The 11,492-nt window shown below is 42.1% G+C and overlaps 2 protein-coding genes across 8 annotated transcripts in view; both read right to left on the bottom strand.

Annotated features, from left to right (window-relative positions):
- The window catches only part of ncoa2 (nuclear receptor coactivator 2), a 53,052-nt gene extending 44,617 nt beyond the window's left edge, over positions 1-8,435 (bottom strand). For 2 of the 7 annotated variants that reach the window (XM_031849883.1, XM_031849885.1), the window contains exon 1: positions 7,897-8,073. The gene's annotated coding sequence lies outside the window, so the exon portion shown is untranslated. The other 5 variants (XM_031849886.1, XM_031849887.1, XM_031849888.1 and 2 more) reach the window with 5 other exon arrangements.
- Positions 8,436-9,139: 704 nt separating this feature from the next.
- tram1 (translocation associated membrane protein 1) overlaps positions 9,140-11,492 on the bottom strand; it is a 7,438-nt gene continuing 5,085 nt past the window's right edge. The window contains exons 10-11 of the mRNA XM_031850406.1: positions 10,890-11,041; positions 9,140-10,729 (exon numbers count right to left, since the gene is read on the bottom strand). Of these exons, the coding sequence (XP_031706266.1) occupies positions 10,659-10,729; positions 10,890-11,041 (223 nt within the window). The 3' untranslated portion in view covers positions 9,140-10,658. The remainder of the gene's footprint in view (positions 10,730-10,889; positions 11,042-11,492) is intronic.

The raw sequence follows: 11,492 nt of genomic DNA, 5'->3' as shown, positions 1-11,492 counted from the left end.
CCCCCCCCCCCCCCCCCCCCCCCCCCGCTTAACCGCTCGGTGACAACCAGGTTGTGGGGTCAGGCAGACCCCACAACAACAGTTATTTAAACCTTGACTGAGAAAGACAGACAGTTACGAATAATAGCTCAAATTATGTTTTTTTTCAGTTTGAGCATTTTGTGAATAACTGATAATAATAACACCCATAAAGTAAATCTGTTGAGGCGTCTCCAGAATAAGGTATTAAACAAATGACAAGCACACTCCCGTGCTTCCATCTTATCTAGCACACTGACCACTGATGAAACCCTGCCAGGTCAGACGGGACTCTGGTCTTCGTGTCAGACACAGTGGCATGTCTGGCTGCTCGTCATGTGCATCCCTTACACGATGGTGTAGCAGAGCTTCCCAAACAGCTACTCATTCAAGTCCAGCCAAACAGGAAACTACACCACAGTAGCAGGCCCATGCCATATGAGGAAGATATAGGCGGTTGTTTTACAATAAAAACAATGTCCTACAACACTTTTGTATTTCTTGCCATTGAACAATTATGCAATCCGATGTCAGATGCCCCAAATATTATGAAAGAAGAATGGAATGGAATATCCTGCAGTAATATGATCAGTGGTGATTGTGAAGATAAGATGGCTAACGAAGATTATTAGAAGTTGAGTTGATTTAGCAGATTCACATGACTTGAGTAAAGTGACTCACATGTTATTTTTAGCATAGATTATTGTATAAATCATTTAATTTAAAAACAAAACACAGGCTTGGGATTTGGGATCAAAAACATGTTTCCCTTAAAATCTTTATTTACCTTTAAATAAGAGTGCATTAATGTTTCTAAATAAAAAACACATTAAACCTTACAGCGAAGGTTTCAATAAATCAGCTCCAAGGAATCCTGATTACAAAAGTTAGATCCGTCAGAAATAGACATGGTTTTAAACAGTCATAGCTATGTATAGACTGTGTGGGCTAAAAAAACGCACAAGAAACCTAATTTTCCTTTTTAATAATACTCTATATTCCATAAGCAGGCACGGTGGTGACATTAGAACCCACTGGCTGACTAATCCGTATCCTTGTGGAAAGCCCGGTGGTATAGACGCAAAAAACACACGGTACACGGCAGAGATATCCAACTACAGTAGCGGCTCTGTATCCAACTACAATAGAAGGAACTCCGAATGACGTGCTGGGCACAGCTCGCTCTCTAGCTTTTGCACCCAAATGAAACATATACTGCAGCATTGCAACTCTGCCGTGGCAGGTGTGTTCCTCAGGACCAAGATGTTTGGATAAGTGGTTCATAAAGTGGTTAATTCCTACTTAGGGTCAAGAACCTTTAGATACTGTCCAGTCAGCTTCTGTAGCATCAGCGTAGCATCACGGCTCTGTCTCTCATGTGTAGTCTCTTATCCAATCTGGGCCTTTGTTTTGCGCGCCACTGCCAGATGAGATGGGAGGCGGTTTTGTTTTGGCCCACATCAGGTGCCAAAAACCACAAATCTCTGGATTAAAAAAAGGCATGAATGGAAGCAGTTTGACACGCAAACAAACACACCACACACGGGACAATTATAGGTAATTTGGATGTCCTATTAGAGGGGTGAATAAATTATGTAGAATTTCAGTTCTAGCATCTTTTATGTCGGTATTCAGAAATACAAAAAAAAAAAAAAAAAAGGAAAAAGCAAAAGGTTAAAGATACTCTTTCTGAAAACTCCACACCAGGAATTAATCTCCCTGTGTTAACAAGGACAAGAATGGCTTTTAACTTCTTAACAGTCACCATCGTTACCTTTTAGTGTGGTGGGTGAGTTCATGACATCTCAATTTCTAAAACGTGTAGCGCGTGTTCATTGCTCAGAGAAGGTGGAAACATGCTTTCTTACCCCCTCTTACTTCTTTTTAAAAAAAAAAGAGACTGGCTGTATTTGATCTATTCATTATCATCCCAACGATATATCTATCACACTAGCAGGTAGTGTCTGTTCAGTCCATAGTTAATTCAGAAAACTATTGCTAGATTACTTGCTTGAAAAACAACGGCCGCATGTCCATCGCGTAACTTCCTGTCGAGCTGAATTACATGCACGCCATGTTCACCTATTATCACTGGTCGTTTCACCCGCCGTTTGTGGTTAATTGTGGGAGTTAACGGGGCGCGATATGAGGCTCGTGAACCTGCGCAACATTTTATGCTCTTGTGATTAAAAAAAGGAAAACAAGTACTTCAGCTGATGGGGGCTGTGCTTAATCTAGCCATAATGTTAATCTACCGTGTTCCTGAACTGTACAGTATGGACGGGAAACACGGGTCAGCTGAGGAGATTCCCTACCGTGCTGAAAACAGCCAAGATAAAGCAAGCAAAAGCATATTATAGGTCAGTAAGGGAACATTGCTGAGTCAGCAGCGAGCGAAAGACAGAGAAAGAGAGGGAGGGGGGAAGAAGAGAACTCAAGCTGGTCGGAGTTTGACCCTCACAATGTGTACAGAAAGGAAAAGCCTAAAACCGAATCCCCACATTCTTCTGGTTTATTACGAGAGAGTGAGAAATGCTGCTGCTCTGCACACGTCATCCCGTACCAGCATGGCCTGGCCCGCGATACCGCCGTTTACCTCCAACCCAGAATAAGATGGCGCACCAGATTTTTCTCAGGGGCAGATTCACACTGCATATTTTTTGGACCACCCACCCAACTCCACCGGGGCAGCTTGCTCAATCCAACTTCTCCCTCCCTTCCTCCCTACTAAGGATTCCACCCTGGGCAGTGGGAAAGATGCCAACCACATGCTAGCAGCCAGTTCCACAAACGCATTGTGGCAGAGGGGAAAGCACAAATTAAGACTTCAAACCACGCTGCCTAACCTTTACACACAACTCCTATCACGGTATCAATCAAGTGGATAACATCCTGCACCTTTATGATCTACCGTTATCATTCTTTGAGGGGACGGGTGTGTTTTTATGCCTTTCCGTTAAGCGCTTTATGTTTAAATAAGTACTTTTTAATTTATTACCACGATCGGATCAGTAAATTACTATGGGAAGTGTGACTACAAATGGACGTGCCGATTTCAGAAACAGCAACAGTTATTAGATCTACCGTATTGTACAGCTAAGCGATACCAGCCTCGCAAAACAAAAAGGGAAAACAGCTGCAGAAGCATTGTCACACAGTCATGTGACCTCTGCCGTCTCCTCTGCTCAGGCCTAACTGGCTGAGGGCACCTTCTTTTGCAATGAACAGCAAACACCACAATATCATCTGGCTCGGGAGATCGATATGCACTTCGCTGTAGCTGACCTACATAAGTGGAGGAGCGCGGACCGTCGAAATCCTGCGAGCCTAAAGATCCTCGGAGTCTCCATGGGAGCGGAGCTCGAGGCCGCCAATGGTGTGAGGTTACAAATCTCAGTTTTTCAAAAACATTACAGATTCAACTAACCATATCGCTCTAACACAAACCGACTGCCACAGAGAATTAGCCCACCTGGACGAGCCAAGGACACTTCAACAGGGTTTGTTTGCCAATATTGAGCTTAAATGTCCCTGAATAATTGTTCTGAGACGCAAACTCCTCCACAGCCACTCACTGCAGACTGGACCTCTCGATTGCCAAGAGAAAACTAAAAAGGTGCAAGTTATCAAAGAGCAAATTTGGGCTTAATTTTATCAGCAAACAACTGTAATTTAGCTTACATCTGACAACACTTCTCTTCATTGTTATAGCTCCTTAATGACAAAGCGCTGTACTCTGATAATTTCAGTTCTACGGTTCAACCAAAATAAGATCCTGTGCCCGGCTGCTGTTAGCAAGACGGGACCTAAACTCTTAGCACAGATGGGGGGGGGGGGGGAGGCTGCTTTGAGGTCAACCAAACAACACAATGACAACACGCCTTGAAGCAGAGCGCGAGTAAATAATCCGGCTCCTCCTCTTCCATGTCGAAGCCCTCTCAGCTCTCCATCAACCATCTCTGCCCTCGCTTCTGACATCTCTCCTCTCTCTCTCCCCCCCCCCTCATCCTCTCTCTCTATGCTGTAAAAACCTGGCCATTTCCCCACAGCTCATCCCTCACGCCCACCCAGGACCTGTCACATGGCTGTTTCCATGACAACACCAACGCAGAGACAGCAGGGTGAGATGCCCAGTGAAAAAAAAAGATACGGGGGGGGGGGGGGGTGCATCATGTCAACAATACACCGTGGCCCTCACGGCATGTGATGGACAGATAACAGTGTAAACTTTATGAGAAGACATTCTGGGTGTTTGCGTAACCCGTCTATCTTCCAGTTTGGTATATTTTAAATTTGAAAATGGTAATAGTTCAAGTCTTCTTTAACTGGTCTGGTCATAGAGGTTTCCCCCTAAAAGCAGAGCAACCCGTAGCAGTTTATCCTAACATTCGGTTTCAGAATGGAATTTGGAGATTTGATCGAGCTCAGAAATACTTTGCAACATCCTCATGAAAGCTCAGATTCCTGCCAGCGCTGGATGCTGTTATTTGACTCGGCTTTTTAAAAAAGAAAAGAAAAAGGAGTACACACACATTAAAGAGGCTGTATGAGACAGAGGGGTATGGTGTTGTTCAGGAGCTGGACGCACTAAGCGGCAGAGACAGGGATGTCATTCCAGCCTGGTTCAAATGAGTCAACGTAATGTTGTTCGCCGCGAGAAGTGTGTGGAAAGAAGAGGAGCCGGACAAGTTAACTCGTAAAACGTGCTATTTTTAAAAAGGGGATTCATGTCCAATTCAAACAGAAGTGTCTTTTAGATTTGTTAGGTGTCATTTAGAAACTTCAGCATTAAGAGTTCTCCAACATAGTACTTCTTAGAGTGAGATCCGACAATAAGTATTCTGATAAGAATGTTCAAATAACGAGGCCCAGTAAGGTATTCAGGGCTGCAACTCAAGATTATAAACAATCCAAGCCCCAAAGATAGTATTCTGTTCTAGAAGACAAGACATTAAAGAATGGAATCTACAACCAGAAAATCTGGCTTTTTAGTTTCTAATTTGATATAAGCAATTAATTGATTCTCTAAAATGTTGCAGATGAATTGTCTCCTGAAGGACTAATCGATTAACGGACGAATTATTCCAGCAGTAAATGAGTTTAAGCATCTAGCATTCTTCTAAAACTGCTTATGATTCCAGTGGGGCCGTGGTTACAAGCCTGGAATAAGTTCAGCTTAAAGCCCCAATAACAACTGGCCACAATGACCTGGGGTCCTTGTGTGATTTAGGTATTCATCCCAACATCTGTGTGATGTAGTTGACTGACTTTAAGACACAAAATCTGCATTTTAATTGAATTTACTGACAAAATCGTATAGATTATCCACCAGATATATCTAACGCATAATGGCATTATGATAATGCTGTGTAGCTAGATGCGACTACTGATTTTGCACACAAAATTCAAAGCGTCAATCAGTATTAACTGCAAGTATGATTCTCATTATGTCTCCCCTCGAAAATGAAAAAAATATATATATTAAGATGTACGTTCACAGACCTCAGAAATAGCATATTTGTAACCTTGGAACAACCTCTACTTTAGTTCACTTAAGCTTAAAAATCTGTGTTTAGTGTAAAGATTGTCTCATAACATATGAAAAGTCTGCATAAATGACAAAGCATGTCTGACATAATTACAAAAACAGGATTTAATTCTACATTAGTGGGTGTGCAGTACATAAAACTGATTAGCTGTATAATGACTCTCATATTAGGCCAACAGTAAGAGTCAACAACCCGAGAACTGGCAGCGCATGCAACAGAGCAAGGGTCAAATGATTACAGTATCACTCAGGTGACGCAACAAAGCGAGCCTATCACAGGGCAAAAGTCGGCGATTACAAGACGAGAGGCTTGTCTCCAATTGCAATAGAAAAACACTTTGCTTTGTTTTATGGAGTCGTGAAGACACATTGAACTTGGGACGGGCGACCCGAAAAGAGCTAAACAACAACACAGAAGGTTTGTGTGAAGGAAGCAACAGACTGATAGAAAAAACAAGACATTAATGTAGAGGTGGCTTCCAGACCATGTGACCCACTGTCACACACACCTGTTGCTCAAGCTGTATTATACAATGGGTTAAAAGGTAACACACACTACACTAAACTGTGCCAAGTCAGTGTGGAAAAAAACAACCTCCAGTCAGTTATCCTTGTATAAACATCCACATACACGCTTGCATGAATTGCGGAATGGTCATCATCCAAAACACAGTTGTTCTATTGTACTGTTTAGTCGAGATGACACAAAACACATTTCTCCGCGCACCAGCCAAGGGCAAAAGCCCCGTTATATGAATCTGAGCAGGAGACTAGTATGCTTAGACCTAAGATACAAGCAAAGTAATACTACCATGTACACGCATACTGTTGGAATGCATGCTTTCATCTGTGCAGGACTGCATTCTTTGCAACTAGGGGAGGCACCATATGCATGCCCAGTGACCTAAGTATGAACCACATGCAATCATTGTTTCTTTTAAATTCCTTGAGTTTACATTCTACGTGGCTGCCGGTATTGCTGACTGAGATCCAGCCCTTGAAGTTGTAGCTGGACAACATATCACATTAGAAGCTCAACGTCGGGTGATGTGACACCGGTGCTGCTGCTGCTGCTGTGCACCATCAGGTGGGCAGAGTGATGCAACAGAATCTGCTCAACTGGTTCCACGAGATGCGTTCCTGCAGCATTACCCGTGAGGAGCGTTGACAATCACCGACATGGCACAAGCTGTCTGCCTGTATAGTCCCGAATCAGTCAAGCAAGGGGGCCCCATATTAGGAGTGCAACAAAGACACACACAAGTCAAAACTCTGGGTAGCATTTCCCCTGCATGCTATATGGGCACCTTACATCTTCAGAGAGCACCATCTGTATTTAATTAAAAGTCCTGCCCCCGTTTACATCTCACACAATGAAGCCCCCGCGTGAATGCCACGCAAATTGTGTTGTTAACACATAATTATAAGTTGTATGACGTGTTGGGAACGCAATGCCACAACAAACTGAATGCACAGTTTTTCCTCCTCCGAGCTTGGAGCGTGGAGGAGCGACAGTTTTGAGTTTCTCGTCCCCGAGTGCACGGACCAACTTTCTGAACACTTTCGTCCAAATGTTTAAAAAGGAGACCTTTCAACTGGTTAAAGTGCTCGCGTTATATAGCTTGGCTGCTACATATAGCCTCGTAGTAGAGCACCTCGACGATGCATAGTAACACAAGAGAAACATGAGTTCAGCAAAAACAACGAGAATATGCTCCCTGCACCCTGAACACATGGAGGAATTTAATAAACTTACCTAGTAGCATTTTTAACACCACACAAAAACGATGTTAGCAGCCCGCTCAAACACATGCTGGTAAGAGCTGTCCTGACCCACTCGTTTATTCTGACAACGACGTACCGAGCAGCCAGACTTAGCCTGCGGCTAATCAGCTAGCATGCTAACTACGTTGCTGCTGTACTGGCGAACTTCGTCCGGTGTTGTATACACGGTCACCCGCTCACTCAGCACAAAAAAACCCCACACAATGACATATTAAAGTATTGTGCACGCTATATTTGTATGGCACACCAAATGTATACGGAGGTCACCACTAAATTAAAAACCGGCTGACAAACATTGGGAGTAACTCGCTTGCAAAAGCTTCGCTAAATTGAGTTCGCTGCAGAAAACACTATTGACACAGGCAGCGGGGTTAGCCGAGGAGCTAACAATGCTAACGAGCTAACGCCGAAAGCGAGAGCCTGTGCCAGACACAGACACACAACCGAGATTGAAGACCTCGCATTGGATCGGTTTTTTTCCTCCCCACAACGAAAACACTCACGTCCCGTCTCGGCAGCGAGCACCAACACGTGTGGCTACTTACGATTTAATACTTTCTGTCCGTGTCCTCGTTGTTAAATTCCGTTTATCAGACGCCGCTCTGACCTTCGCGGTAGTGAAACAACATTTCTGCTGGCTAACTGTGCCGCCATGTTACTCCTGCTGTGCAAACCAATGCTGAGTGTTTATCTGGAGCTGGTAGCTGCTATCCTCCCCCACACCAAACCACATCACGGGGCTTCCAGCAGTATCAACTCAGCAAACCCTCAACGCTGATTTACCTGTTAAGGATGACACGATTCTTCACATTTGATCGAACTGCGTACATTTGCTTACATTTAATCTGAAATAAAAAAACACTGACATTTACTTAAAGCCCCCACAGTGTCACGACTGTCAGTATCTAATCTTTAAATGTATGCTGTTATTTAAGAGGTGGGGAAACTATGACCCCCCCTATCCCAACTCAGATTTACCAATATAGTGATAAAGGGTGTTTAAACCAATACATCTACACTAATGGTAATACTGTTTACCAACATGTTTAAGCTCATAAAGATGTTTACCTTTAACAAATAAAAAAGGATGGTAAAAAGAAAACAGTTGAAGTTTCCCTTAACAATACAAATTTAATCTAGTTAATTTAAAGATAGAGAAATTGTAACTAAACAGTAAAAAAAAAAAAAAGTGTTTTTTCAACAAACACTGTGTAATTTTGTTAGCTACTTTACTAAATAACCATATCAAAACGCAAACAGCACGCTAACATGTCAGGCTTTAGACATATTAGAAGTAAGCGTGTCCTAGTTTAGTTGCCTTGATTTACTGCGTGGTCAACGATCCATAGATCAAGCAAGCAAGGAGGCGTTTTCTCTCCTTTAAAACGTGTGCAACACTGCCACCAAGTGGCGGATAGGTGAAACATCAACAGGGTGGTTTCTACACGATTTTATGAACAAGAGTAAAGACTGCAGAGTACAGAAACTCCATGTGGACGCGTTTAACCACACACCACCATTTTTGTAGGTTTTTCTCGTTTGTGTTTGTTTATCTAAGGGCAAGGTTTGTTCGGAACGGTGCTCTACACAGTATAAAATACACATTTGTGTGCACATAATTGCATGAGGAGAAGGCTTTAAAACACCATTTATACATAAATGTCAGGTTATACAATCTACACAGTGACTGATGACATAACTGGAACAAATTATTTTCATTTCTCCATGTTTTTTGCTCAAGGTACCTAACAATATCTCCATTCAAGAAAAAATAACTCTTCACAGTTGTTTCTTTCAATAAACATTTTATTCCTTTGTAAGATAGATAAAACAATCAGGACAAGCTGAGAAAAACCAAATACACTTCTGATATACTGCTGGAGACAAGTTGACAACCATGACTTACTGTGTACCTAAAATCAGTTAAGGGGTTTAATTCTTTAGAATAAACCAGTGTTATCTATCGATTGTTTCTCACGATACTTTTGTAAATTCATTTTATGGCATGTAAGTGAAATACATATATCAACAGTCAATCAGGCTCATTTGGCACGTTTATAGTGGGTTGGGAAAAAAAAAAAAGAGCCAACAAAATATGTTTTTCTCACACTCAGTCCGTGCTTTAACAACAAATCATTCTTGTGGACATTTTTACCTTTTAAGCAACAATGTGCAGGGACAAACAAATACAATAAACCCATTTCCCTTAAACAGCAAATAATTATGGACCATACAAGACAGTGGTTCAAACAAACTAACTTACTAATGGGATGTTTTTGCCTGATTTTCCTTTCCATCTCTTATAACATCATCTCATATCACTCAAAACTAAAACACAAAGTGTGTTCAATTAATGACAGTGCTATAGGCAGAACTGCAATAAAGTCAGCATCATTTCATGGCAGGGGATATGTAGTTTTGTGACTAAAAGCTGCTTTAAACTCAGATTATAAAACGCTACATCAGGTTACTACGTCTTTAGTGGCAGCTTTGCACTAAACTGTGAATCTACGTATAGTAGTAGTACAGGGTGATGTCTCCCGTTTTCCTGGGTTGCTTTTATGCACACTTCACTATTCTATCCAGGAGTGGATATTGTAAAATCCTCTGCTTCGCTTTCCATCATATCTGTTGGCCAGTGACACGGCGAAAACACATGTCCTGCTGTGTGAGTTTGAACAGTCTGTGGTGTGAACCCAGAGATTATAAACAGGACTGTATGCAACCTTCACTGATGGAAAAATAAGAGATATTATTAGGAAATTCTTACAAAAAAATGTTTACAAATATCCTTCCAAAGAGGCGAAGAGGAGCTGCTAGCACTTATAAATACAAGAAAAACAAAGGGAAATAAATCACAAGCTGGAATACACACTATTTTGGAAAAAGCATCGACATGACCTGACTTGGGAGAGACATAAAACACTGAAGGCATCATTCCTGAATTATTTTTACACACCCTATACAAAACAATCTGTATCAATAGGCACTTCTTAAATAAGGTCTTTTTTTTTTTTTTTTTTTTTTCCCAGTTTGTTTGGGAATTTGTTTTGTTTTTTATTCAAAGTGGCACAGCAGAGCAATGATTCTTAAATCAAGGCGTGCTGGACGACTGTCGACAAGCAAAGCTAAATGCATTCTGGCTCTTGAAGTCCAGCTGGGAGGTCAGTCCTGTGTGGGGTCTGAAAATGCATATCGCGGGCGGGCGGGGGGTGGGGGGCGCTGGAGGGACTGTTGGTTGGATGCAGCCACGAAAGCACGGGTTGAGATCATTTCTTTGGGAAGGACGCGATAGAGAGGAATGCATTTATGTCGACTTCTCTTTTCTTGCTCTTGGTGAATCGGCCGCGTGGGAGCTCACTCCATTTACTCCATTGGCTAAAAACAAGAAGGGACACATCCAAATTAGTTCCTATGTACGCAAAAACATTATGCATAAAATACAAAGAAATGCATATAGTCTAATGTCCAGTGCTTTGCAGAGGAACACATTTACAATAAAAGTCAATGCGCTTCATATTTTGTGCTCGTTGCTCACCTTTGTCTTTCTTTGATTTGCTCTTGGAAGGAACCAGTTTCTTTTTCAAAGTCTGGGCCTGGGCATGCTCTCTCCACCGGCGCAGCTGGAAGTTGATAAATTTCCACATCATGAAGGCCTGAGTGAGGCAGATGGCTGCCAGGACAGTTATCCTAAAAAAAAAAAAAAGAGTCGGCAAATCAAAAAAGGTCGTTGAAGAAGCCGCGTCACACATCGATGCCGCTAAAAATCAGATACAAATTTTTGACCTCTCTCAAGTATAATATTGGTCCACCCTAAGATACTCTTATCCAAAGCAGTCCATTATGTATGGATAATGATTAGTGACATTCTTCTTAATTTCCTGCAATCCCAATAACTCCTTTCATTCTAATTTATTGAAGCTGGTGTTGGTGGACAACTCTCTTCCTCTTCTACAATGGAGCCCTTCCTGTATGACTGCTGAACCTCAGTACTACACGGTGAGAGCAGACATAAGCTTTTGATCCTTTACTCTAAGTGACCAAATTGATGTTGACGGATTTACACCATGGGGATTAAGAACATATCAAGGAAATGGACAAGAATTTTGCATCGAAACCAGCAACTCTAGTAATGCTAAAT

This window comes from Anarrhichthys ocellatus, unplaced genomic scaffold (assembly GCF_004355925.1).
Source record: "Anarrhichthys ocellatus isolate YVR2014 unplaced genomic scaffold, GSC_Weel_1.0 scaffold10, whole genome shotgun sequence".
Classification (NCBI taxonomy): Eukaryota; Metazoa; Chordata; class Actinopteri; order Perciformes; family Anarhichadidae; genus Anarrhichthys; species Anarrhichthys ocellatus.
The sequence above is the reverse complement of the archived record's forward strand: the minus strand, read 5'-3'. Positions and strand labels throughout refer to the sequence as shown.